At 44.6% G+C, this 27,500-nt stretch overlaps 1 protein-coding gene across 1 annotated transcript in view; it reads left to right on the forward strand.

Annotated features, from left to right (window-relative positions):
* Positions 1-27,500, forward strand: part of LOC127004280 (BDNF/NT-3 growth factors receptor-like) — a 107,680-nt gene that overhangs the window by 44,839 nt on the left and 35,341 nt on the right. The window contains exons 4-8 of the mRNA XM_050871842.1: positions 7,042-7,110; positions 21,828-21,847; positions 22,549-23,040; positions 26,367-26,464; positions 27,400-27,500. The exon at positions 27,400-27,500 is cut by the window's right edge and continues 128 nt beyond it. Of these exons, the coding sequence (XP_050727799.1) occupies positions 7,042-7,110; positions 21,828-21,847; positions 22,549-23,040; positions 26,367-26,464; positions 27,400-27,500 (780 nt within the window). The remainder of the gene's footprint in view (positions 1-7,041; positions 7,111-21,827; positions 21,848-22,548; positions 23,041-26,366; positions 26,465-27,399) is intronic.

Raw genomic sequence — 27,500 nt, forward strand, 5'->3', positions numbered from 1 at the left:
TTAAGTGAACGCCGACAGGAAGTTCTCATTAACACTCGTCACCATCATATGAATGTCAAGTGTGTGTGTGTGTGTGTGTGTGTGTGTCTGTGTGTGTGTGTGTCTGTGTGTGTGTGTGTGTGTGTGTGTGTGTGTGTGTGTGTGTGTGTGTGTGTGTGTGTGTGTGTGTGTGTGTGTGTGTGTGTGTGTGTGTGTGTGTGTGTGTGTGTGTGTGTGTGTGTGTGTGTGTGTGTGTGTGTGTGTGTGTCTGTGTGTGTGTGTGTGTGTGTGTGTGTGTGTGTGTGTGTGTGTGTGTCAGGTGTGAAGGTGTCAGGTGTGCGGCTGTGTCTTCATTAGATAAAAACAGGATTATCCAGACTCGGGGAGGATGAATGATCAGGATTTACATTTCATTGGGAGGAGGAAGAGCGCGCGGTAACCTGATTCACGTCCAGAGCAGCTAAAAGGGTTCTACAGGATGAAAGGCTTTAATTGAGCTGATCCGAAGAAGGTGCAATGGCCCGGATATGTTTAATTCAGAGGGGAAATCGTGCATAAAGTAAAAGTTATATGACTAAATAAAAAGACCGCTGCCGTACAGTAAATATTTCATTTGCAGAGAGAGACAGATAGATCGAGAGACAGATAAATAGATAGATGGATATAGATACGTACATACAGTGCATACATGCATATTGATGACTAAAGCCGAGACGTGACATTGGATCTGTAAATAATGTTGCTCTTCTATCCACGACCTTCTCTAAAATGCTTTTGTATGCAAAGGTTTTAAGTTTCCTCCACTCATGCCTTGCTCAACCATTTATTTCCTGTGAACTAAACTTACACAATTCATAACGTCTTGTGCCTGCTCTCCGACTTTCTGATCTCTCACTATTAATCATAAAAACATAAGAACATAAGAACATAAGAACATAGGGAGACTGCAAGAGACCGACTGGCCTACATAAGGCAGCTCCACATCCCCCCAGTCATCCTCGTCCATGAAGCTATCAAGTCTACTCTTAAAACACGCTGGCAATTCTAATCTCATAATTACGTTTCGCTATACGCGTACTTTTCTTTACTGTTCTAGCTAAATCGTTGTATCTGTCCCTAAGGTGCGTCCCCCCCCCCTCCCCCCTCTTGATTCTAACATACAATCCTCTTTTCCTTCCTTTTACTTCAGTGCGGATTTTTTTGTGGGAGAACGTAACAATCTATTCGTCGTTGGATATACTTATATATATATATATATATATATATATATATATATATATATATATATATATATATATATATATATATATATATATATATATATATATATATATATATATATATATATAAAGGATGTATTCGCCAATTTGTAAGCGCCATTTCAATCAGTACTCATAGCCAGAAAAAACACGCCTAGAAAATTCAGTTAACAAAAATTTACGTATTCTTAATTATAGTTTTATATTCTTTACAATATTTCACTAGATATCTAAGCTCAGTATCCAAGGGTAAGTAAGTTGTTCCTGTGAATACCACGTAACTGGAGCGGCGTGAGCCAAGTAGCGAACACTCACTCACTCTTTCTTTTCGTCTTTATTGCCGGACGAAGTGGACACAGGAGAGAAAACAGGCGGTTGTGTGAAAATTTCTCTCTCACCTTGTAATTAGTGTAGATCCACCAGCAAGTCCTGTCCCTTCTCTCGTTTGTGAATTCATCTTACAAGTCTATGGGCCAGTTTTACAGTCCAGTACAGCAAGTTTGTAAGTTTACCAACCAAACACAAAAAACGTCGAAAATTCCTTCTATAGTGATCGGCGTTGATATAAAAGAAGGAAACTATAGAAAACACACGGGAAATCTCTTTGTTGTCCGGTACTGAATAGATATAACGGATCACTGTGGGGAATATAGATTGGTTTGGGTGATTACAAAGACTCTGTGTTGGACTGTCGAGCTGGCCCTGTAAGTCTGATCGCTTAAAAGGAAATATCAGTACTTTTGAGATCCTCCTAACGAGACTGAGTGCTTCATTAACCAGAGGATGCGTAGGAGTTAATGAACGGATAATTACCAGGGATTTATAAATATTTTTTTAAATTAAACTCTGCAATTCCGTCGGGCGTTTTATAGAAAACCTCTGAATAGACTTCATTGTTATTTTCCCTTAAGAAACTTTTGAAATTACGAACTTTTTCTTGTATTATTATGAACTGAGAGAGAGAGAGAGAGAGAGAGAGAGAGAGAGAGAGAGAGAGAGAGAGAGAGAGAGAGTCAAGATGAAAAGGTGAAAGCCTAGATGTAACTCAATAATACGAATGAATAGGACCTTCTCTCTCTCTCTCTCTCTCTCTCTCTCTCTCTCTCTCTCTCTCTCTCTCTCTCTCTCTCTCTCTCTCTCTCTCTCTCTCTCTCTCTCTCTCTCTCTCTCTCTCTCTTTCTGTCGATAAAAGATTACAGAACATTTTCGTCACGCCTTCTCACCTATAGAAAGAAAACGACCTCAAAAACCTCGTCCCATTTTCCTTTATGGCACGACAAAGGGGAAGGGTGGACCAAAGAGAACGGGAATGGAGGCTAATGACGCCAAGAGGAAAAAGGAACTGAAGCGGTACAAAAGCCGAGGATAAAGAAGATAAAGCCAGCAGATTCAAAACGGATGAAGCGCAAATTAGGAGTCGTAAGTGCGAAGAGGAAGGCATAAGTGAGGTAATGATGATGGCAAAGGAGGAGGAGGCGGAGGAAGAAGATGGCGTTAATGAAGCCGTTGAGATGATGGGAACGGAAGAGGGGCGAAGAGGAATGGTGTGTGAGACGGACAAAGGGAATAAGAGACATTCGAAACAAGAGAAAGAATATAAAAAAAATGTTGGAAACGAGGTATAAGAGGTGCAAGGCGTGGAGAGGGAGTGGAGAACGATGACCATGAGTAAGAACGAAGGAACGGAGGAGAGAGAGAGAGAGAGAGAGAGAGAGAGAGAGAGAGAGAGAGAGAGTGTAGTGAAATGTGAGAACGAGCAGGAGACCGAGAAACAAAAGAAAGAGAGGAAGGAAGGGAGGGAGGAAGGGAGGGAGGATGGGAGGAAGGAAGGGAAGGAGGAAGGGAGGAAGGAAGGAAACCGTTTAGCAATGCAGGAAGGGAGAATGAGCGTTAATATTTTATGGTTGTTCGTATGTTTTTCCGGTCCTCTATCTCTCTCTCTGTCTGTGTATATATGTCTGTCTTTCTGTCGGTCTTTCTGTGCAGGTCTGTTGTATCTGTCTGTCTGTTCGTATGTCTCTCTCTCTCTCTCTCTCTCTCTCTCTCTCTCTCTCTCTCTCTCTCTCTCTCTCTCTCTCTCTCTCTCTTCATTACCCTAACCAACCTGACGTCTTTTTACCCTGTTTCTTTCCTTCTTTTTTTACGCCTCTCTCCGCCTCCCGCTTACACCTGAAGTCCTTTGAATATCATAGGTAATTACTGTTGGGCCGCAGGTGTGTCGGATTGAGGTGGGGCAGAGGCAGGACCCGCACTCTCTCGCGCAGACTTTGAATATGCAATTACGAAGGCGAGTGTATTATTCAAACGAGGGAGGCCCGAGCTGACAATGAAATAAACGATGTTGCGTGTCCCCTGCCCGGCATATTCATTACCTCCATAATAATAATAGCGGGAATAGTTGATGGTAATGGTAGGATGTTATAGTATGGTTCGTGATGGTTAGATGGTTAGATTACGACCACTACCGCTACTGTTATTACTACTACTGTTCCTTCTACTATTACTCTTACTACTACTACTGCTATGACTACTACTTCTACTACTACTACTACTACTACTATCATCACCAAGTTCGGAAGTCTTCATACACATCTTTTTTGATACTTGTTGACTAAATAAATCATAAAAAATAGCTTGTTCATTTCATAATTATACTCCTGTTCTTTTTATTTTCTCTTGATCTCTTTGTGTATCCTTTATTTTACTTCTCAATTTGTGTTCTCCCTCTTTCTTCCTAATGGTCTCTTTTCCTTTTTTTCTCTCTCTTGCTTCCCTTGGTTTCCCCTCCTTCTTCCTTCCTCTCTGTCCCTCTTTCTTACTCTTCTTTATCCTCCTCTTTTCTCCCCTCATGCCTTCCTTTCTCTTCTTCCCTCCCTCCTTCCTCCTCCCTCATTCGCCATTTTTTCTTCACCTTTCTGAATCTTCTTTATTTCTCTCTCTCTCTCTCTCTCTCTCTCTCTCTCTCTCTCTCTCTCTCTCTCTCTCTCTCTCTCTCTCTCTCTCTCTCTCTCTCTCTCTCTCTCTCTCTCTCTCTCTCTCTCTCTCTCTCTCTCTCTCTCTCTCTCTCTCATTCTTTTTTCCACGTCCCCTTCGTTTCTCTCAGCATCCTCCTCCGTCTTGCCTCCGTCTGTCTTTTCCGCGCGCTCAGAAATCCGGAGGTGACAAAATTTAATCAGAGCGGGATTAGCACACCTCTTTCCTTCATTCATTCTTTCCACCTCCTTCTCCTCTTCCTCCTCCTCCTCCAACTCCTCCTTCCCCTACAACTCCACTTTTTCTTACACCTCACTTTTTTGAGACCTTCCGTTTATTAATTTCCTCTTCCTCCTCTTCCTCTTTCTCCTCATATGAATCCTCCTTTTCTTACACAACGCTTTTTTGAGACCTTTTTTGAGACCTTTTCCCATTCATTCCCTCCTTTTTTTCCTCCTCCTCCATCTCTTTCTTCTTCTCTTCCTCCTTCTCTCCTCTTCCTACTCCTATTCCTTTTCATCCTCTTCCTACACTTTTTTTTTTCATTAGGGGGACTTAGTTCGTTTAATTCTGAATCCCACACTGATATTATTTCACCTTGGATGAGAGCAACGCATAAAACTCATAAATGTCATCCTTCAATTATTTTTTACCTGGATTTGTGTTGCTGTTTTTGTAACACTTCCGACGAGTGTACACTTTAATTCCCTTCATTCAAGTTATTTGTTTATATTTTTCGGCTGACATTTTTCTCTCAATAATTCCTCTACTGTATTGTTCATCCTTCTTTTCTTCTCTTCATTTCTGTCTGTCTGTCTGTCTGTTTGTCTGTCTGTCTGTCTCTTTCTATGTGGCTGAAAATGACTCTATGAAGATTTTTAGTGTATGATGAGCATGTGTGTGTGTGTGTGTGTGTGTGTGTGTGTGTGTGTGTGTGTGTGTGTGTGTGTGTGTGTGTGTGTGTGTGTGTCTGTGTGTGTGTGTGTGTGTGTGTGTGTGTGTGTGTGTGTGTGTGTGTCTGTGTGTCTGTGTGTGTGTGTGTGTGTGTGTGTGTGTGTGTGTGTGTGTGTGTGTGTGTGTGTGTGTGTGTGTGTCTGTGTGTCTGTGTGTGTGTGTGTGTGTGTGTGTGTGTGTGTGTTCATAATTTATACTAATGATCATTATTAATAAAATACCCCCAATAAATATGTCATGTTCAATAATATATTCAGCCACACATTTCATTGTATCAACACATCTATATATAAGCAATTAATATATGCACAACCAATTTCTCTCTCTCTCTCTCTCTCTCTCTCTCTCTCTCTCTCTCTCTCTCTCTCTCTCTCTCTCTCTCTCTCTCTCTCTCTCTCTCTCTCTCTCTCTCTCTCTCTCTCTCTCTCTCTCTCTCTCTCTCTCTCTCCTTCCCTTGCGTTCTGGTTACCGCATTCATAGGTTTTCCTTCGTTATCTCTCTTTTGCTTTTTCTCACCTTCATGCTGTATTCTTATCTTATCTTTGTTCCACTTAATGCCTTCCCTTCATCAGTTATTTCTTTTCTGTCATCATCAGTCTACGTATGGCTTATTAATGGTTTCCCCTTCATGAATAACATTTTTTTACCCCCCTCATCGTCACCATACCATCCATCCATCCATCTTCTTCCTCACCTTCACTTTTCCTTCTCCAGCAATGTCTTCTTATCATCGTTCATCCCTCAAAACTCACATTTGACTATCTACTTCTCTGTTCCATCTTTTTTCTCTTTCTTTTACTTTTTCTCTTTTTTTCTGCTCTCCTCTACCTCACTACTTTTTTTGTTCAATCATTTTTCTTCTGCTTTCTATCTTTCCTTTCTTCTCTCTCTTCTCTCTCCTTTATATCTCGACTTTTTATGGTTCCAGCTTTTTCTTTTCTGTTTTCTTCCTCGGCATCGCATAACTTGTCTCCTCGTGTTTCCTTCCTCTTAATTCTTTCTCTATCACAAATTCTCTATCCTATTTCACCTCATTTCTTCATTTTATCATCTTCTCTTTACATGTTCCTGGTTTGATTCCTCCTCCTCGTTTTGGTTCTTTCTGTTCACGCTCCTGCTTCTTCCTTCCCCGGTGCTTTTATTCTTCTTCTTCCTCTTTCTATTTCACTTTTTCTTATCGATGCGTCTAATGCAGCTGCCCCACTTCCTTCCCACTCTCTCTCGCATTTTCTCGCCCTCTCTTTTTTTTCTCCCTCTTTTCCTTCTACTTTTCCTGTAGCTGCATCACTTCCTTTCCTCTCTATCATTTTCTTGCCCTGTTCTTCTTATTTCCCTTTCTTCATTTTATTTCTCTTATGTTTCTCTTGTTTCGGCCTATCTTCCCTTTATCCCTCTCTTATTTTGTCACCCAGTCCTTCTTCTTCTTCTTCTTCATTCTCTTCTACTTTTCTCTTATCGACGTGTCTCCGATAGCTTCCCCACATCCATTTCTCTGCCCCATTTTCTTTCCTTGCTCTTCTTCTTTTTCCTCATTCTCTTTTACTTCTCTTAATGTTTAGTTTTATCTACGTGTTTTCGATAGTTGCCTCACGTCCTCTCTATTTCTGTTTCTATTTCATTCCCCTCTTTCATTTTCTCTACCTGTTCTTCTTCTTCCTCAATCTCTTTTACTTTTTCTCTTAATGTATAATATTATCTCCGTGTCTCCGATAATTGCCTTACCTCCTTTCTGTTTATGTTTCTGTTCTATTCCTCTCTCTCGTCTTCTCTTCCTGGTCTTCTTCTTCCTCATTCACTTTTACCTTTTTCCTTAATGTTTAGCCATATCGATGTGTCTCTCCGGTAGCTGCCTCACATCCTTTACTCTCTCTCACAGGAACCTCAGCCACAACCCGCTGCTGCAGACTCTCTCCTGGCGGGCGTTCTGGCCATCATCTGTCCCTGGGTGAGTAGAGATCATGGCAGCTGCCTGTGTGTGGATGGATGGTGGGTGGGTGCTGGGTAGGGATCGTGATGGTGTTTTTTTCTTTTTTACAGCAAGGGAGGCAAGGCAGCTCAAGGGAAAAAAAAAATACAGCAACAAAAAACCCGCTAGACTCTGCTCATACCAAAGAAAAAGAAACGGGAGCCCAGAAGGGAGGTCAATTTCGTGTGGAGATGCGTCTTAATTTGGTACTTTTGTTAATGTTGAAATTGATATTGCTGTTGTTCTTTTTTTCTTGATCTACGTTGTTTTTCTGCTTTTTCCTGTCTTCCTCCGCTTTCTCTTCTTCGTCTTCGTCTCCTCGTTTTCGTGCTCGTCTTCTTTTCTTTCTCCTGGTACTTTTGTTCTGTTTCCGTTTCTTCTTTCTTCATCACTCCTCCTTTCCTCCTCCTCCTCCTGGACTTCCTAAATACTCTTCACCTCCTCTCCTGTCTCACCCGTTCCCTTCCGCCTCTCTGGTCCTATTCTAATTCAGGGCAATCACTTCACCCATTTCCCTTCGTTTCATTCTTTAACAGCTTTCTCATTTTTATGCCTCTGACTCTATTCTCTCTCTCTCTCTCTCTCTCTCTCTCTCTCTCTCTCTCTCTCTCTCTCTCTCTCTCTCTCTCTCTCTCTCTCTCTCTCTCTCTCTCTCTCTCTCTCTCTCTCTCTCTCTCTCTCTCTCTCTCTCTCTCTCTCTCTCTCTCTCTCTCTCTCTCTCTCTCTCTCTCTCTTGCTCCTGCTTCTGCTCCTCCTCATGCTCCTCTTTTTCCTCCTCCTTCTCTTCCTCTTATTCTTTTTCTCCTTCTTCCTCCTCTTTCCCCCACCTTCGAATCGCCATCGGTTATCATGAAAAACCTTTTGCATACGAATGTTTTTTTTTTAAATTATTTTTATTCATTGTAATTAAGATTAGTGCTTTGTAGTTGCTTTCTCTCTCTCTCTCTCTCTCTCTCTCTCTCTCTCTCTCTCTCTCTCTCTCTCTCTCTCTCTCTCTCTCTCTCTATCTCTCTCTCTCTCTATCTCTCTCTCTCTCTCTCTCTCTCTCTCTCTCTCTCTCTCTCTCTCTCTCTCTCTCTCTCTCTCTCTCTCTCTCTCTCTCTCTCTCTCTCTCTCTCAGTATAATCAGTTCCCCGTCAGCTTCCACTTACTCTTTTCCGCTGTTCAATGCCGCATAAGCTAAAGAAAACGGAAAACACACACACAGAGAAGAGATTGAAATCAGACCACAGACCCCATGGTCAGACTAGGTGGTCTGTCCTGAAACTAAGTGATTTTACATTAATCAGATGGCTCCAAAACGTTGCTTTTCTACTCTAGTTAATATTAAGTTCAGGAAGTGACGGTCGAGCTTGTTTTTAAAGGAGTCAATCGTGTTACACTGGACAACTGATGGTGGGAGCTTATTCTATTCTCGCACTACAACGTTGGTGAATAAAAATTTGGTGCAGTCTGAGAGAGAGAGAGAGAAAACTCCCGGTAAAAATTTCCTCCTCCTCTTCATCTTCATTTTAAACAAGACTGAAGCCATTTTTTCTCTTTCTTCTTCTCTCCTACTCTCCCCATTACACGCTTTGAATTACCCATGAAGACACCATTGAGATCGGTGCTAAACGGGCGTTAAGAGAGTGAGGGAAGGGGCTACTCAGGGTCCAAGGGTGTAACTACGGAGGGGGGGGGGATGTTAAGGAGTGAGGTCTTAAAGGGAGACGTCAATGGAAGAAAGACTAAGGATGGAGTGCCAATGACTAAGTGTTAAAGGGAGGAATCTAAGGGGGTGCCAGGTTTGGGTATGAAGGGGGAGAGGTCAAAGGGAGAGAGGGTAAGGGGATAAGGGAGTGCCATGGAAAGAGCGGAGGTGATTAGGGGAGGAAGGCAAGGAGTAAATAAGGTGTTTGTGACTGCGTTCATGTCTTTCTTTGTTGTCTTCTCTCTCTCTCTCTCTCTCTCTCTCTCTCTCTCTCTCTCTCTCTCTCTCTCTCTCTCTCTCTCTCTCTCTCTCTCTCTCTCTCTCTCTCTCTCTCTCTCTCTCTCTCTCTCTCTCTCTCTCTCTCTCTCTCTCTCTCTCTCTCTCAAGAAAGGAGACAAAAAAGTACCAGGTAATTACAGGCCCATTAGTCTAACTTCGGTTTTAGGTAAGCTACTTGAGGGCATAATTAGAGACAAAATTGTGAATTACCTTGAAAGCCACTCATTGATTGGGGACTCACAACATGGCTTCCGAAACAAAAGATCCTGCCTATCAAACCTATTAACCTTTTATAACGACCTCTTCACTGTTTATGACGTAACCAAATCACTGGACGTAGTCTATCTTGATTTCCAGAAAGCGTTTGATAAAGTCCCGCATCATAAATTACTTTACAAATTAAAGCAAACAGGTATTGACGGTCAAGTAAACCAATGGATCGCGAATTGGTTGAGCAACAGACAACAAAGAGTAGTGATCGACGGATCTAACTCAGAGTGGGCGCCTGTCACTAGTGGCGTCCCTCAGGGCTCGGTCCTTGGCCCAGTGCTCTTCATTATTTACATCAACGACGTGGATGTTGGACTCAATAACCGCATTAGTAAATTTGCAGACGACACAAAGATTGGCAACTCGGTTCTCACTGACGAAGACAGGCAAAGCCTCCAAGAGGATTTGCACAAAATTTCAGCTTGGTCGGATAGATGGGAGATGCCCTTTAACGTAGACAAGTGCCAGGTCCTTCAAGTTGGAACGAGGAATAAGAAGTTCGAATACGAAATGCGCGGCGTTAAACTCAAAAGCGTTCAATGCGTCAAAGAATTGGGTGTCAAAATCGCGTCAAACATCATATTCTCACAGCAATGCATCGATGCAGAAATTATAGCGAACAGAATTTTTGGCTTCATTATCAGAAACTTCGTATTCAAGAATAAAGATGTAATACTCGCTCTACAACAGTTTAGTCAGACCCCACTTGGAATATGCGGTACAGTTTGGTCTCCCCACCATGCAAAGGATATTGCTAAATTAGAAGGTGTTCAGCGTCGGGCAACGAAAATGATCCCTTCCTTGCGCAACAAATCCTACGAAGAAAGGCTTTCTACCCTTAACATGTTCTCTCTTGAGAAACGTCGCCTCCGAGGAAAACTGATCGAATGTTTTAAAATACTTAATGGTTTCACGAATGTAGACAGATCAACATTGTTTATGATCGATGACACTTTGCGCACGAGGAACAATGGCGTAAAACTCAGATGTAGACAAGTAAATTCAGACAGCACCAAATTATTCTTCACCAACGTTGTAGTGCGAGAATGGAATAAGCTTCCACCGTCAGTGGTCCAGTGTAACACGATTGACTCCTTCAAAAATAAGCTCGACCGTCACTTCCTTCAACTTAATATCAACTAGAGTAGAAATGCAACGTTTTGGAGTCTTCTGATTAATGTAAAATCACTTAGGTTTAAGGACAGACCACCAAGTCTGGACCATGGGGTCTGTGTGGTCTGATTTTCTATGTAAATCTCTGTAAATCTATGTAAATCTCTCTCTCTCTCTCTCTCTCTCTCTCTCTCTCTCTCTCTCTCTCTCTCTCTCTCTCTCTCTCTCTCTCTCTCTCTCTCTCTCTCTCTCTCTCTCTCTCTCTCTCTCTCTCTCTCTCTCTCTCTCTCTCTCTCTCTCTCTCTCTCTCTCTCTCTCTCTCTCTCTCTCTCTCTCTCTCTCTCTCTCTCTCTCTCTCTCTCTCTCTCTCTCTCTCGACCTTTAATTCGTTCATCTTTTAGCTCTTTTCTTTCTTTGCTTCTGCTTTTCTTTCTCGCTTTTCTTTAAACACAGCCTTTACGTGTTTTCTCCGTCCTCTCTTTCATCCTTTTCTATCTGTGTTTTTCTCAAGGTTGATTCTTTTCTTTCCGATGTTTTTCTTTTCCTTTTATTCTCCTCCCTTCCCACTCACATCCGTCTCAGTCAGCACCACTAGACTCGATAAAAGTGCTGTAATAATAATAATAATAATAATAATAATAATAATAATAATAATAATAATAATAATAATAATAATAATAATAATAATAATAATAATAATAATAATAATAATAATAATAATAATAATAATAATAATAATAATAATAATAATAATAATAATAAGTATTCGTCTCCAGTTGCAATTTCTTTATTTTTTCACTTTTTTTTTCTTTTATGCCCTCCGTAAACAGTTTAGGAGATATGGTGTTGGCGTGTTGCCCTCTTTGATTCTTTTGTTGGAACTTTACCCAATTTACCGGATTCGTCTTTCTGTCTTTGTATGTGTCTAAGAATTTTGCAATACTTATATTTTATTGGAACTTTTACAATGATTCCTTTTATATATATTGGAGCTTTTCTGGATTTATAAAGAAATTTAATAGTCGGTGTTCTATCTTTGTATGTGTCGTTAAGAATTTTACCATAGATTCATTTCCTTTGTCGTTGTTATGTCGCATTCAGCACAGCTAGCTACAGTTTCTACTGAGTCGTAGGTCTTTCTGTATTTCTTTACTTTCTCCCTTACTGCAATGAGTCCCACAGCAGTCCCCGTGATATTCAAGAGAAAGAGAGAGGGATAAAGGCTTTTTTGACATTCTAATCCCGAACTCAAGATAATTCTTTTCTATTATATTATCCGTTGAGCTTCTCCGTTGCTGGCCTGATCCCTGTACCTCGTCTTATCAGTGAAGTGCAGGCCGCTAAAGGTTGGAGAGAGAGAGAGAGAGAGAGAGAGAGAGAGAGAGAGAGAGAGAGAGAGAGAGAGAGAGAGAGAGAGAGAGAGAGAGAGAGAGAGAGAGAGAGAGAGAGAGAGAGAGAGAGAGAGAGAGAGAGAGAGAGAGAGAGAGAGAGAGAGAGAATGATTATGATGATGCTTTTAGTCCTATCTTCCTCCGTGTCTGCTGGTGACGTTGAATAGGGGAAACTCAGCAAGTCTTAACAAGTTTGTCCCCTCATCCCGCGGCGAGGAGAGGGGAGTTCCGGGCTAAGTCGCCGTTAAAGTGAATATCGCGTGGGTTTTTTCGGGTTGGCGGCGGCTAAAAGTGATTGTCCAGGGTTTGTTTTTGCATTTACAAACCCTCGATCCGGGCAACACAAAGTGACAAAGTTAGAGTTGTAGTGAAGGGCGTAACAGAAAAAGTAGGTCGTGAGTTTTTTTGGGTTGAGCGGCGGCTAAGAGCGACTACCCACGGTGTATTTTTGGATATCAAGAAAACCTCAACCAGGGCAGCATCCAGTGACAGAGTTAGAAATGTAGTGAAGGACGAGAAAGAGAAATATACTGACCAGACTAGACATAACAGAGCGACGCACGGGTTCTCACAGGCAGATGGGGAAAAAAACAAAATGCTTATGCATCAAAATGTTGGCATATTAAAAACCTCGACTGGGGCAAGGCCGAGTGACAGAGTTAGAAATCCAGTGAAGGACGAAATAAAAAAATACTGAACAGACCAAAAATGAAAGGTTAACGCATGGCTTCACACGGCCAGGAATAGGGAAGAAAAATGCTTACATGTCAAATTATCACAAAAAAAAAAAACCGTAGTGATAACGTTAGCGAGTGACATGTTTCAGAGACTTTTTCTTCAAGTTTTCAAGGGCTCCATTCACGCCCCTTCCCTCCCTTAACCATTCAGCTCCCTACAACCTCTTTCAGCTTCAGGACTTTTTTTTTTTGGCTCCCAGATTCTTTTGAACGCGGAGGTGAATTAGATTTCTGATTGGAACTCTCCATTTTTCGTTTTTCTTTCTTTCCTTGTCTGGTATTCAAAATCACGCGAGAAGGATGGAAAATTGAAAGATGCGAGACAGAAGAGTAACAGCATCCATGGTTCATCCCCCCCATCCACAACACCCATACCACCACCACCAAAAGCAACAACAACAACAGCCATACCATTACCACCACCATCACCACTGCTATTCCTATTCCTTTCATCTTCACCACACCATATAAACACACACATCCCCTCCATCAGCACCACCACCATCACCACCACTCCCCTATCCAACCTGTCTCCTATTCTTGACCACAAATCCCCTCCCTCCCTCTCAGTCTTCACCTCCTCAACCTTGCACCTTTCCCTCCTTCCACAGCACACCTGAACCTTTTCTAACAAACCTCGTTTACTTGTACTACCCCCCACCATTACCTCTCCTTGCCCCCCTCCAGTATATACTCTAATAACCATCCCCTCCATTTCTGTCCCAGCACTCCATCCCCTCCTTCAGTACTTCACCCCTTCCTCCCTCACATCACTCTGACCGTTTCCTTCTCCCTATTTAACCTCCCCCTACCACCACCCCATACTACCCCAATAACCCCTTCTCTATCATCCCCCATCTCTTCCAATATCGCTTCTGCCGCAGCTTCAAGCCTCTTAAACCTCTTTCCCTTTAAATACCTCTTACCACCACCCCTTCCTTTGCCCCCTTCACTACGCACCATCACCCTCCCTTTCAGTCCCATTCTCATCATTCCACTCCATTCCTCCCGCGCAAGTTCAACCTCCACCTCTGTCCCTTCCACCAATTGCTCCCTTTAGTCCTATCAGCTCCTCTCATTCCACACTCCTTTCCCCTCCTCACACAACCTTACCCCTACGATTCTTCTCATTCCACTCTTGTCATTCCACCCCCCGCCTCCTCCTCCTTCTCCTCATCCCCTCTTATCCCTCCCATTCCCCTCCTACCCCCTCCTTCTTATCCCCCTAACCTGTCCCATTCCCTTCTCTACCCTCCTGTCACACTAATTTGACCGGTCCATCTTTCCATTCCACAACAACCACCACCACCACCACCACCACCACCACAACCACTTCAGTCCCCTCCACCATCCCCCTCCTCGTCCCCTCTATTCCCCACTCGCGTCCGTTACCTCAGACCCTCATTCCCGGCTGGCTGTGTGGTCTTCCCCTCGCTCTTGTCTGCTGATTGAGCCACCATGACCACGCTGAGACCCTTCCCCCCCCTCCTCCTCTTCTTCCCCTGGCTTATTCCCCTGAGCTCTCCCCTCGTCCCCTTTCCCTCTCCCCTCTCCTTTCAAGCTTTTATTAACTTACTTTTGTCATTATTTCCACCACTTTCTCGTATCCTGAACTTCCGCATTCCTGTCTTTCTGCCACTTCTCTTCCGCTCCTCCTCCTCCTCCTCCTCCTCTTCCTCGCTTTTGTTAACTTATTCTTATCATTATCTCCCTCTACCATCACATTCTTCTCCTCATTTCCTGCTCTCTCACTCGTCGTTCTGTCACTCCGTCATTTTTGTCTTCCTCCTCCTCCTCCTCCTCCTCCTCCTCCTCCTCCTCACTCGTTCCATCTTCCTCTCTAGTGCTGCGTTTCCCTCGGTCTTCCTTCTCCCCCTTCCCTTCATCTCTACCGTCATCACTTTTCACGTCTCTCATTTCCTCGGTCCTTCAGTCGTCTTTGTCTTACCTCTCCTCATCCTACTTTTTTTTATGTCTCTATCTCCTTACTAACTCCTATCCCTTCCTCTACCATCATCACTTCCTCCCTTCCTTTTATTCCCCTCATCACTATCTTCCTTGGTTTTGATAGGTTTTCCCTCCTCCTTCCCCCTTCATTTCCTTCTCCTTCTCCTCCCCCTTCACCTTTCCTCATCACCATCTTCCTTGGTTTTGATAGGTTTCCCCTCCTCCTTCCCCCCTCATTTCCTTCTCCTTCTCCTCTCCCTTCACCTTTCGCATCCTTCAACTTCAATGTCGCTTATTTTCTGCCCTTATATCCTTTCATCCTTACCTTCACCCTCATTATCTCCAGTTTCTTGTGTATGTTAGGTTTTCTTTGCAGACTCACCTTCATTATGTCCACCACTACCTCCTCCACCTCCACCTCCATCTCCCTCTCACCCTGCTCTTATTCCTGTCATTTTCTCACTTCGTCGCCTCTGCTCTCCCTCCTCTCACGACCTCTCACTCCCCTGTTTGCTCGTTTTTGGTCGAGTTTCCCCTCACTTCCCGACCACCTCCACCTGCATCACCGCCTACGACACCCACTTCCCTTTCCCTCATTCACTTCGTTGAGTTTCCCCCACAAATTTATACTTTCTAGCACGTTCCGTTTCCCTTAATAAGCTGGGTGTTACTATTACTTCGATGCATACATACTGATACATACACACAGAGACAGACAGACAGGCACACAATCAAACAGAGAGATATACGTACATATTATTATCATCCATCACACGTTTATATATATACAAGCATGCCTACACATATCATCACTTGAAGAATCACTTAAAATGAGTGCTCGTCAAGCCAGTCTATATAATTTACAGTAACATAACAGTACTACGCACTCTCCTAACGCACTACCCCACACGTTACAGGACAGGCCAGCACACCCCATTTCCCCCCCACCCCCTCCTCTCCTTACTTTTTTTCCTTCCTCTCTCCCATCCCTCTCCTAGCCCCTGTTCTTTTCCCCCCCTTCCACCTCCCACTCCCTGGAACACACTACAGCCGTACGCCAGACAGCACCAACACTGCCTCTCCAACTCCAGCTTCTCTCCTCGCGTCGCCCCCGTCCCGGAAACAAACAGCAATTTCATCTTCTCAGTCTGAAAACTCGAGATCTCAATGAAAAGGACGCGCGCCCCCTCCCCACCCTCCTCCTCACGTCTCAGCGGTCTCATAACCTTAATAATAAACTCTGCGCCCGGTCCGTTTTCTTTACCGCCACCGTCTTGTGCTCGCGAGGGCCCAACTTGAGTGTCTTCCGCCCTCCGTCTCCGCCCCGTGTTACACTTTTGAGGACATGAGTTGCACCCACCTCCACACACCACTCGTTTTCGTTTCTTTTATTTAAGCTTCAAGTCTCATCATCCCGCTCCGTTGTCTTCCCCACCACCACCTCCAGTATCTTGCCTTCGCGGGGGGGTCGGTGTCGAGTGTCCTCCGCCCCGTGGCACATTTTGTATTGGGGACGCGGATGACACCAACCGCCACTCGTTTTCTTTTCTTTTTTTACAGTAAGGGACGTAGCTCAAGGAAAAAAAATCAACAAAAAAGTCCGTTAAACGCTGCTCCGTCGAAAGAGTTGTTTTCATTTTGTTTTATTCTCCTCCAAGTTTCATCATCATCGCGCGAACCCAGGACGCTCTGAGAGTTTTTTTTCATCCGTCGCCTCAGCAGCGTCACATAAATGCTTGCGGGTCTTTAGGGGACGCCACGCAACATGAAGCCTTTTTACCGAAGTTCCCGCAAGAAGAACGAGTGAGCTTCCAAAATTTCCACAGTGCTCACCGACACACACCCAAAGAGAAGCAACATCGTCACTCGTGTTCCCGTTTTCGACACCTCCCCAAGAAGTGTCTCCACAGTTTTCACTTTTACAGAATTCAGTAAACATCGCTTATTTCTTTATCTAAGTTACCCCTCCTCAAGAGGAGTCTCCATATTCGCCATTTTTTTAGGATATTCAGAAAACATTGCTCATTTTAGTATCTAAGTTCCCCTCCTGTTCTTGACATTCCACAATAAGTTTCTCCATATTCGCCATTTTTAGGGGACTCAGAAAACATCGCTCATTTTTTTTTTTTATCAAACTCCCTGTCGTGCCCCGCGGGGCGCCACACTAATCACGACCGCAGTAACATCACCTGACCCAGCTTCGGCACCCCAAATAAACAAAGCAGACGAAAGCGTAGAGTGCTAGTTTTTCCCCTATAAATAAGAACTTAATGAAGAACACAGAACAGTGAGGCGACAGTATAGCCGGCTCTCCAGACAACGCTCACTTCACCCAGCAACACTTTGAAGGATAAGAATATTCACTCTTATGAGCCACCATCATAAAGTATATAACCATGCTATAGAGAAAAAGAGCACCCTCAGTACAATGCTCTTACTTGTAGAAACACCATCATGGCGTTGTAGTGACGAACAGTGACGTGGACAGTGACGATAATGTACGGGCCAGTCGCCCATAAAGGAGGTTCCGATGAACAGAAAGACAGACAGAACGAGACAGAACTCTGACAGACGCAACTTGCCGTGTCATCATCTACGTTACCGTAACGAGAAAATGGAGTGGAGTACTAAAAGGGAAAGCTCTCTTATATCAATTGAGTTTAGTTGTGTTATTTTGTAGTGTCGTGTCGGAAGAAGTGTTTTACTCAGGGACTATGTTATTATTGTAGGAACATATACTCGGTGTAAACTCTTGGTATTATGTACAAGTGTTAAAGTCATCTGGGAGTAGAGTCACGACACGAAGTCTTTTTTAGGGGACTGATTATGTTTATTTTTTATACTTTATTGTAGTGTTTAAGTTAGGTTTAAATAAATCCTAAAAGCGACAACTCTTCACCATCCCAATTACGAATTCCTTGCTACTCTTCGGTACCATAATCTGTACAACCAAATCTGAAGGCACAACATTCCCCCAAGAAAAATCCTTTCAGAACAACAAATTTTATGAGAGCGCCCCAGCAGAGGTCTTTCTAATCACCGCCAGTCTTTAGCATGTTATTAGTAATACTCGGGAAAGTAAAATCTGGCGCATTAAAAAGTTCGTTCAAACAAAAAGCTTCGGGATCTTGATATTAAACCCTGCGGCCGCTCCCTACCTCAGCCCCTCTCTCCCGTCCCTTACCCCTCGCCCTGCCACATCTCCCTCTGGTAGTAGTACTCAGTCGAGGGAGAAGGCTTTGCACGTCTCCCTGTCTGTGTTTGGTTTCACATTTTATTTACAGTAACGAAAGCAGCTCAAGGGCAAAAAGAGACAAACGACAAAAAAAGTCAGCTACGATAAATGAGGACATCAACTTAGGATAAACAAGTAGAATTCAGTTTTCTTTTCCTATTAAGTAAGATGTTTCCTTCCACATTCTTTTATTCGTCTTTCTTAACTTCCTCTAGTCTTCCCTGCCTCTCATACTTGATGTTTCCTTCCACATTCTTTTATTCGTCTTTCTTAACTTCCTCTAGTCTTCCCTGCCTCTCATACTTCCCCCTATCCTGAAAGTACATCTATTCTACTTTCGTATGTACTTTAGAGATGATTATTGTCTCTCTTCCTCTAAATTTGGGCATGTGGTCTCGGCTCAGGGAATAGGAGGAACCTGTCCACCTCAATCCCGTAGTCTATTCTCCTCCGCGTTAAGGGAGTCGGCGCCAGTAAGGGCATGTAACCGTAAAAAATGTGCCCCCGCTTCCGCATTATGATGATTTAAAAAAGAGTCGCCATTAGGAGAATAAAGGCGAAACATGCCATTGTCATTGCGAGCCTTTTAGAGCGAGTAGAGGAAGGAAAGTAGAGTGTATCGTGGTTGTCTACTTCAATTCAGTAAAGAGAAATAAAATAATGAGAGGAAAGAAAACCTAAAGATGAAGATAAAAAGATAAAAAAAGAAAAGAAAGGAAGAAAGAATGAGAGATATATGAATAAAAAAAGAAAAAAGGAAGGAAAGAGACGAAGAAGTAAAGAAAGTAGGAGATGAATGAAGAGAAAGACAGAAAGAGAAAGAAAAAAAGGGAGAAAGAAAGGAAGGAAGACAAAGAAAGAAATACCAAAGCAGATATACAAAAAGTGAAAAAAAAGAGAAAGGAGAGGCAGAAAGAAAGAAGTTGAAGAGAAATAAAAGAAAGAAAGAAAGAATGATAGCATAACTCTCAAAGCAACCGTCCGTGTTAGTCTCCCGAAAGTCAATAATGAATGAATGAATGAGTGAATAATTGAATGAGCAAACACACTTGATTATCACTGAATAGGATGAATGAACGCACGAATCATTATGCAAACACAAACGAGTCTTTCTGTATCAAATTAACATTCTACACGGGGACCAAAACATTGCTAGATAAACACGCACTATGTTAAAAGCAATGGCTGGGTAACGCGCGTAATATGAACTTTTATTTCCGTAAGTTTATGGAGCCGACCTTATTAAAGGGTAGAATGGCACCAATATCCCGCCCCGGATGACTAATTCTACTGGCAGCAAATCCCTAACCAACTCATCTCGCCCCTCTCACCCCATCACCCTTCCTAAGCACCCCTAACTCACCCCTCTCACCCCATCACCCATCCAAACCAACTCATCTCGCCTTCTAACCAACCCTCACTTACCCCTCTCACCCCATCACCCTTCCAAACCAACCCTAACTCACCCCTCTCACCCCATCACCCTTCCTAAGCAACCCTCATTCACCCCTCTCACCCCATCACCCTTTCTAACCATCCCTCACTAACCCCTCTCACCCTATCACCCTTCCTTACCATCCCTCACTCACCCCTCTCACCCCATCACCCTTCCTAACCAACCCTAACTCACCCCTCTCACCCCATCACCCTTTCAAACCATCCCTAACTCACCTTCCAAACCAGCCCTAACTCACTCCTCTCACCCCATCACCCTTCCAAACCATCCCTAACTCACCCCTCTCACCCCATCACCCTTCCAAACCAACCCTCACTCACCCCTCTCACCCCATCACCCTTCCAAACCAACCCTAACTCACCCCTCTCACCCCATCACCCTTCCAAACCAACCCTAACTCACCCCTCTCACCCTATCACCCTTCCAAACCAACTCATCTCGCCTCTCTCACCCAATCACCCTTCCAAACCAACCCTCACTCACGCCTCTCACCCCATCACCCTTCCAAACCATCCCTAACTCACCCCTCTCACCCCATCACCCTTCCCAAGCAACGCTCACTCACCCCTCTCACCACCTCACCCAACAAGCCCTCCTCACCGCTCCCTCACTCACCCCTCTCACCCCATCACCCTTCCAAACCAACTCATCTCGCCTCTCTCACCCAATCACCCTTCCAAACCAACCCTAACTCACTCCTCTCACCCCATCACCCTTCCAAACCATCCCTAACTCACCCCTCTCACCCCATCACCCTTCCTAAGCAACCCTCACTCACCCCTCTCACCCACATCACCCTTCCTAACCAACCCTAACTCACCCCTCTCACCCCATCACCCTTTATAACCATCCCTCACTTACCCCTCTCACCCCATCACCCTTCCTAAGCAACCCTCACTCACCCCTCTCACCCCATCACCCTTCCTAAGCAACCCTGACTCACCCCTATCACCCCATCACCCTTTCTAACCAACCCTCACTCACCCCTCTCACCCCATCACCCTTCCTAACCAACCATCACTTACCCCTCTCACCCCGTCACCCTTCCGAAGCAACCCTGACTAACCCCTCTCACCCCATCACCCTTTATAACCATCCCTCACTCACCCCTCTCACCCCATCACCCTTCCTAACCAACCCTCACTTACCCCTTTCACCCCATCACCCTTCCTAACCAACCCTCACTTACCCCTCTCACCCCATCACCCTTCCTAACCATCCCTCACTCACCCCTCTCACCCCATCACCCAATCACCCTTCCAAACCAACCCTAACTCACTCCTCTCACCCCATCACCCTTCCAAACCATCCCTAACTCACCCCTCTCACCCCATCACCCTTCCAAACCATCCCTAACTCACCCCTCTCACCCCATCACCCAACCCACATGATATAAGGTGACACGGATGCACCCACGTGTCTTCCTCATTATCATTAGTATCATATTTTTTTTTTTTTTTTACAGCAGAGGAAACAGCTCAAGGGGAAAAAAAAGGAAACAGTAATGAAAAAAAAGGCCCGCTACTCACTGCTCCTATAAAAAGCGTTCAGAAGTGGCCGAAAGAGAGGTCAATTTTGGGAGGAGAGGTGTCCTGATACCCTCCTCTTGAAAGAGTTCAAGTCGTAGGCAGGAGGAAATAGAGATCAAGGAAGATTGTTCCAGAGTTTACCTGCGTGAGAGATGAAAGAGTGAAGATGCTGGTTAACTCGTGCGTAAAGGATTTGGACAGTAAAGGGATGAGCTTGAGTAGAAAGTCGTGTGCAGCGAGGCCGCGGGAGGGGGGAAGACATGCAGTTAGCAAGGGGAAGGCATGCAGTTAGCAAGTTCAGAAGAGCAGTCAGCGTGAAAATATCGATAGAAGATAGAGAGAGACAGGCAACATGGCGGCGGGATTTAAGAGGAAGAAGACTATCAGTGAGAGAAGAGCTGATGAGACGAAGAGCCTTAGACTCCACTCTGTCCAAGAGAGCTGTGTGAGTGGAGCTCCCCCACACGTGAGATGGATACTCCATCCGAGGGCGGAGAAGGCCCCTGCATATGGATAGCAGCTATGCGGGGGAGAAGAACTGGCGGAGACGATACAGAACGCCCAACCTCGAGGAAGCTGATTTACTACTATAGTCGGGTCACCCAAGTCTGAAGTGAGCATTATCGTTTAGCGTCCATCCTCTGTGCAAGTCGATCTTCATCTATTCAGTCGTTCATCAGCTGACCGATAAGTAACAGAGAGGAACAAAAGTAATAATAATACTGATAAAACACACGCCATTGATTAGCAACGAGCGTCCGTCCTCTCTGTCATCTGATCCTCCTAAACTCAATCATTCATTCGTTAACCGATGGGAAGTATACAAGAGAGAAGGAAAAAATAAAATAACGATTTAAAACACATGTCAGTGAGTTAGGAGGGAGCGTCCATCCTCTCTATCACTTGATCTTCCTCTGCAATCGTTCATTAGCTGGGCGATAACACGTAACAGAGGGGAAGAAATATAAAACCGACCAATAACACAACACAACTGAATATCCGCAACATCCATCCTCTCTAGTAGTTTCACGTTGCTTTGTTGTTCATAGTGAGGCCGATCGCTTTTGCGGTAAGCGGGTGACGACAGGCAGGTGAGGCGGCAGCAGGTGAAGGCCAGGTGGACAGGTGAAGGCCAGGTGAGCAGGTGATGAATGACCGGCGCGGATTGACTGACGCGAGAGGGTGCAAGGTGAAAGAGTGGTGAGAAAGGGGAGGGAGGGAGAGAGAGAGAGAGAGAGAGAGAGAGAGAGAGAGAATGAATCGTGAAAGACAAATGAATGAATTGTGCAAAAATGTGGATAAAGCTTGGAAAAAAAATAATTTGATACGAGCAATTGAACACAACAAAATTAGAATCGAGAAAAATGCGACATAGAAATAAATAAATATGGCTTAGTTTTCTCTTCATCTATTTATTACATGACTCGAAGCTTCTTAATTAATATAGCTTTTTCGGCTCAACTGAAACATAAAACACTTAATTTTGCTATCATTTTCTCATCCTGTTAAATACACCCCAGACCCAAAGCGCATAAATATTTACTTTTTGTCTCGGCTGAAGGGATTTAATGGAGGGAGAACAACATAAGGAAAAGGACAGTCGGAATGAATAGAGTTGACCCGATGAAGCGAATCAGAAACTAATGAGTCGTGGTTGGAACCGTCTCTATTCAACTCCAGCAAAGGGTCCTCTAAATTCATTTCTCATCCACTTGATTCATCGTTCATCCTGCAGCTACTCCATCCAGCTCCAGCGAAGGTTAATCTAAGTTCATCTCTTTCTCCTCCACCTGGCTCTTTGTTTGCCCTGGCTTCTCTCATTACAAGTCCTTCCACGCGCCGCCCCAGCTCTGGCAAAGGTTCTTCTCATCTCATCTTTCATCCATCTGGTTCCTTGTTTGCCCTGGTTTCTCTCACTACAGTTCCTTCCTGGTGCCGCGGCCCATGACTCACTCGTTTATTTCTCTCCCTGCAGAAATACACTGAAACACATCAACATCACCGGGCACTCGCTGCTGCCCGGGGACTGCCGCAACGCTTGGATCCTCACGTGGCAAGGCGGTGGCAGGGAGAGGCGGGAGGTGTGGCGAGAGGAGGTGGAGGAGGAGCAGGAGCAGCCGAGGGACGGGAAGAAGAATGAAGCTCCACGGGCGAGGAAAGCGACGCCGTGGGAGCAGCAGTACACAGCAGAGAACAGAACAACAGAATCAACGAGGAGTTCAGGAAATGAATGTCCTCCGCCTGGGTCCAACTCCTCCTGCTGTGAGTGTAGTGTAGCGTTTTGTATGGCTGAATGTGGTGCTTTTGTGTGATCTCAGCCCAAGATCGTGTGAGGCAAGGAATGTGCGTCTCCAGCCTGGCTCCAACTCGTCCTCGTCCCAATGTTACCCTTGTGAGTATAAAGTAATGTTTGGTGTTGCTGTTGCGGCGAGGTCGTGTGGGGCAGGAAATCAGCATCCTTCACCCGCCCCCAACTTTTCCTCGTTCTCTAGAGTAGTGTTTGGTGTTGTTGGGGGCGGGGTCGTGTGTGGGAGGGAATCAGCATCCTTCACCTCCCGCCATTTCGTCCTTCTTCTCAAGAGTAGTGTTTGGTGTTCTTGGAGCGGGGCTGAAGTGGAGCGTGGGAGGGAGGTGGTTAGGTTGCATCACAGGCTCGGAGGGGGGAAGGATGGAGATAAACTGCTGTGAGAGTTTGGGTAAGGGCGGAGAAGGCGACAAAGGAATGCTGAGTGACTCCCTCGACTTGTTTCAGCAGTTTCAAGTATAAGATAACTGCCTCATTACCTCGGTACAGTGCTGAAGATTTAAGACGACGACGGGGAAATGCTACGTAACTCACTCCTCGATTTCTTTCAGGAGTTTCAAGAAGCTAAGTGACCCATTAACTCAGCTTTTTTACTTACTCCTAACTACCCTCAGCCGTATTCATGGAAAAACTCGTAAAGAGAGGATCACATCAGTCAACAGTGCCAATAAATAACAACCTAAAACACAAAAATACTAATAAATAAAGTTAACTAATCCTTGACCTCACTTCAACCGCTATCAAGGCATGTGCTCTTAATGGGAAGATTACTGCAGTCAACAAGGCCAACGAATAACAGCACTGATACATGAAGCTCAATAATAACTGACTTTACATCCGCCGCTCTCAAGTCTCGTGCTCATGAAGGGAAGGTTAAATCAATCACCAAGGCCAATGAATACCAACCACGACCTCAATTAGGCCAACGAGCAAGGATATCTGCCACGGGAGCATCGCAGAGTTGTCAACATCAAATCAGGGCACTCTTCACCTTCCAAGCTCTCACCCGAACCTTGACGGGTATGCTTCCCTCCCTTGTGATACGCGACCCACACGATCAGCTGCGGCCCAGGGTGCACGTAATCGTATCATGTGTCCCCGCCGTATTGATGAGAACGAGGACGCGACAAAAGACTTCGTGAGGGAGACGCATAATATTGGTTAGGCCATCAAAAATAAATAACCACGATATAGAAACCTGCAAGGGCTTACACGTCTGGGGAATCGACGCCATGGAAACTTTTTCAGGACCTACAAATTTCAGGGAAGGGAATGAGCTTAAGAGGGTCCGCATGGCTCCGGGGAGAAATATATAGAGTACAGGCTTTTGTTAGGAGGTATTACTGGCGCTGGGGCTGTTGTGGTAAGGTTCGTTACGAGGGGATGGGTGTCTCATTGTCCCAGCGTAGCGGTTCTAGGCGGGAAGCTCGACTTGAAACGTGAGCAGCCGCAGGGAACAGAGGAGACCACGGAGGTTCTTACTGCACTCGGTTCACATTAACTAAGTAGAAAAGACCCTCCGTCCCTCTCCCGCTCAATTACGTACCTATCATTAACCTATCCGCAAACAAGCAAGCGAAGGTGAGGGGAATTAAATAGACTGAAAGGGTAAAGTCAGACAAGATGCAAACAAACGGGAACAGTGGAAAGGCAGGAAAAGTAGAGGAAAATGATAGAAGAATGGGAAGAGAAAATAAGGTTTAGTACGATGTTAAGGGAAGATAAGGTAGGGGAGGCCTCCTTTTCACAGTACATATTTACCCTCTTTCTCATACTGAGCGACATAAATATGGATCGTGACGCAGGAGGAGGATAAGGAAAATAAAGACAAATCATATAAAAGGATCATATCATATAAAGACAAACCATTTTTTTTTTTGTTCCTCTTTTTCATACATTATAACTTATCGGAAATCTAATTTACTCTCCATCACGCACTCACTCACTCACGCACTTACTAATATAATGGGGTATATTCAGAGTTACCCTCCAAAAACTAAAACGGCCAGGTCATTGGCTTCCGCTTCCAGCATATCAAACTGTTTCCTCAACTGACCGTTGGTTGTTGTGTAGGGTTAACCATGAACTTAGGTGGACGCCTGCCGCTACCAGAAGGGTGCAGCGTCTCTCACTCGCACTCCCCTCTCACTCGCACTCTTCGCCCACGCCCTGCCAACGCTCGAAAATTAGGGCCGGAAACACACATTTAGGCGCTGCGAGAGCCCAAAATGAGCTGATTAAAGTTAAAGGTGAGATAGGCACAGTGCGTCTTCCCCTTGTTTGCGATGGCTCCCCAAGCTGCCCTCCCATGTTAGCCAGAAAGCAAGAGCCAGAGAGGAGATGAAGAAAACGAAAGGGAAGGTAAGTAGTGTAAGAGCAGAGAGGATATGAGGAGAGGGAACATGAGGAAGAGGGAAAGTTTGAGAGCCCTGTGATAAGTGAACAGGGAGTGAATGAACAAAAGGAATAAAAGGGAAAGGGTGAGGGGAACCCAACAGAATGAAAGCGGAGAGTGGGGTAAGATGCAAACGAAAGGGAACAGTGAGAAGGTAGGAAAAGTAAGGGAGGGGGAAAGGAGGATAAGAATAGAGGATAAGGTTAAATAAGTTAAGGGTAGGGAAAAGAGGGTATAAAGGAAGCCAGAGTAAGGAAAAGGACAGAACGTTAAGTAAAGGTGAGGTGAGGTAAGGTGAGGTAAGGTAAGGTAAGGTAAGGTAAGGTATTGTAAGGTAAGGTAAGGTAAAGTAATTTAAGGTAAGGTAAGATACGGTAAAAAAAGCGTAAGGAAGGGAAAGAGTAGGAAGAGAGTAAGGAAAGGGAGAGAAAGGTAAGGTAAGCAAAGGTAAGCTAAGGTAGGGTAAGGTGAGGTGAGGTGAGGTGAGGTTAGGTAGAGTAAACAAAAATACGGTGAGGTAAAGTAAACAAAGTACGGTGAGGTAAAGTAACCATTTCCTCCTTTACTGCCATGAAGCAAGCATCTATCGAGACACTCACTCACAGTCTCTAAAATCCATGTGTCCTTTCTACATCTCCCTGATCTGTATCCAACAACTCCTTTAATACATGGAACGATAACTATCTTCCTATAACCTGTATGTCATTCCTTTCATCCTACGCCTCTGATTCGTGTCCAAACACTCCCTCGATACATGAGACTAACACTCTCTATGACCCGTGTGTCCTTCCCTCCTTCCCGCCCTCCAGATCCGTGTCCAAATACCCCTCGATACATGGAACGAACACTATCTCTCTAAAACCTGTATGTCCTTACTATTCCCCTCAGATCTGTGTCCAGCCATGCCCAGCGTCCGGAAGGAGGGTGAAGGCGAGTGCAAGGTATTCACTGTCAACTGTACAGCGAGGGGAAGTCCGCTTCCAGAGGTGAGATCACGTCGTCTTTACCTGGGAGATTAGGAGGAGGTTTAGAAGAGAAGGGAAGGAAAGGGAAGGGAAGGGAAGCGCAGGGAATGGAAGTCAAGGAAGCAGGGTTCAGGGGAAGAGGAGAGAGGCGGAGAAAAAGGATCAGAAGGGAAGGGAAAGGAAGGGAAGGGAAGGGAAAGGAAGGGAAGGGAAGGGAAGGGAGGAGAAGAAAAAATCAAAGAAGGATAAACCAAATAAGGGAAAGCAAAACATTAAACAGGGGAAAAAAACGAAAAAAAACCAAATCCAGGAAAAAATAACAAGAAATCAATGAATAACAAAACAAACGCCATCACCAACAAACCAATTAATCTCTCACTTGCAATTTTTTTTTCCGAACCTAACATTTTCTCCCTCTTTTTGCCTTTCTTTCCTCTCCCTCCCTCATCCGACCTTTCCATCCCAATTTCACTCTTTTTCTCTCTCTCTCCTCTTTCTCACGTTACCTTTCAATCTACCTTTTCTTCCTCTATCTACCTTTCTTCTACCTTTCCTTCCTCCATCTACCATTCTTCCACCTTTTCTTTATCTCACCTTAACTTTCCATGTGCCGTTTCTTCCTCCCTTTCCTCTACATTTCTTCTACCTTTCCTTCCTCCATCTACCATTCTTCCACCTTTTCTTTATCTCACATTAACTTTCTATGTCCGTTTCTTCCTCCCTTTCCTCTGTCTTTCTTCTACCTTTTCTTCCTCCTCTTTCTCGCCTGACCTTTCTATTTCACTCGCACTTTCTACCTGTTACTTCTCCTCCTCTTTTATCTCACCTTTACCTTCCCACCCACCTGTTCTTCCTCCTACCTTTCTTCCTTTTCTTCCTCCTCTCCCGCTCCCTCACATCCTCTTTCCATCTCACTCTCACCCATTCTACCTTTTCTCCCCCCCCCCTCCTCACAGATCACCTGGCGGCTCCCCCCTCATCTCTCGAGAGTGTGGGAGGAGGGCAACTGGGTCAGATTCTTCACCATCGCCAGCAACATCATCGTCTCCGAGATCAA

Source organism: Eriocheir sinensis, chromosome 27 (genome assembly GCF_024679095.1).
Source record: "Eriocheir sinensis breed Jianghai 21 chromosome 27, ASM2467909v1, whole genome shotgun sequence".
In the NCBI taxonomy this organism is placed as follows: domain Eukaryota; kingdom Metazoa; phylum Arthropoda; class Malacostraca; order Decapoda; family Varunidae; genus Eriocheir; species Eriocheir sinensis.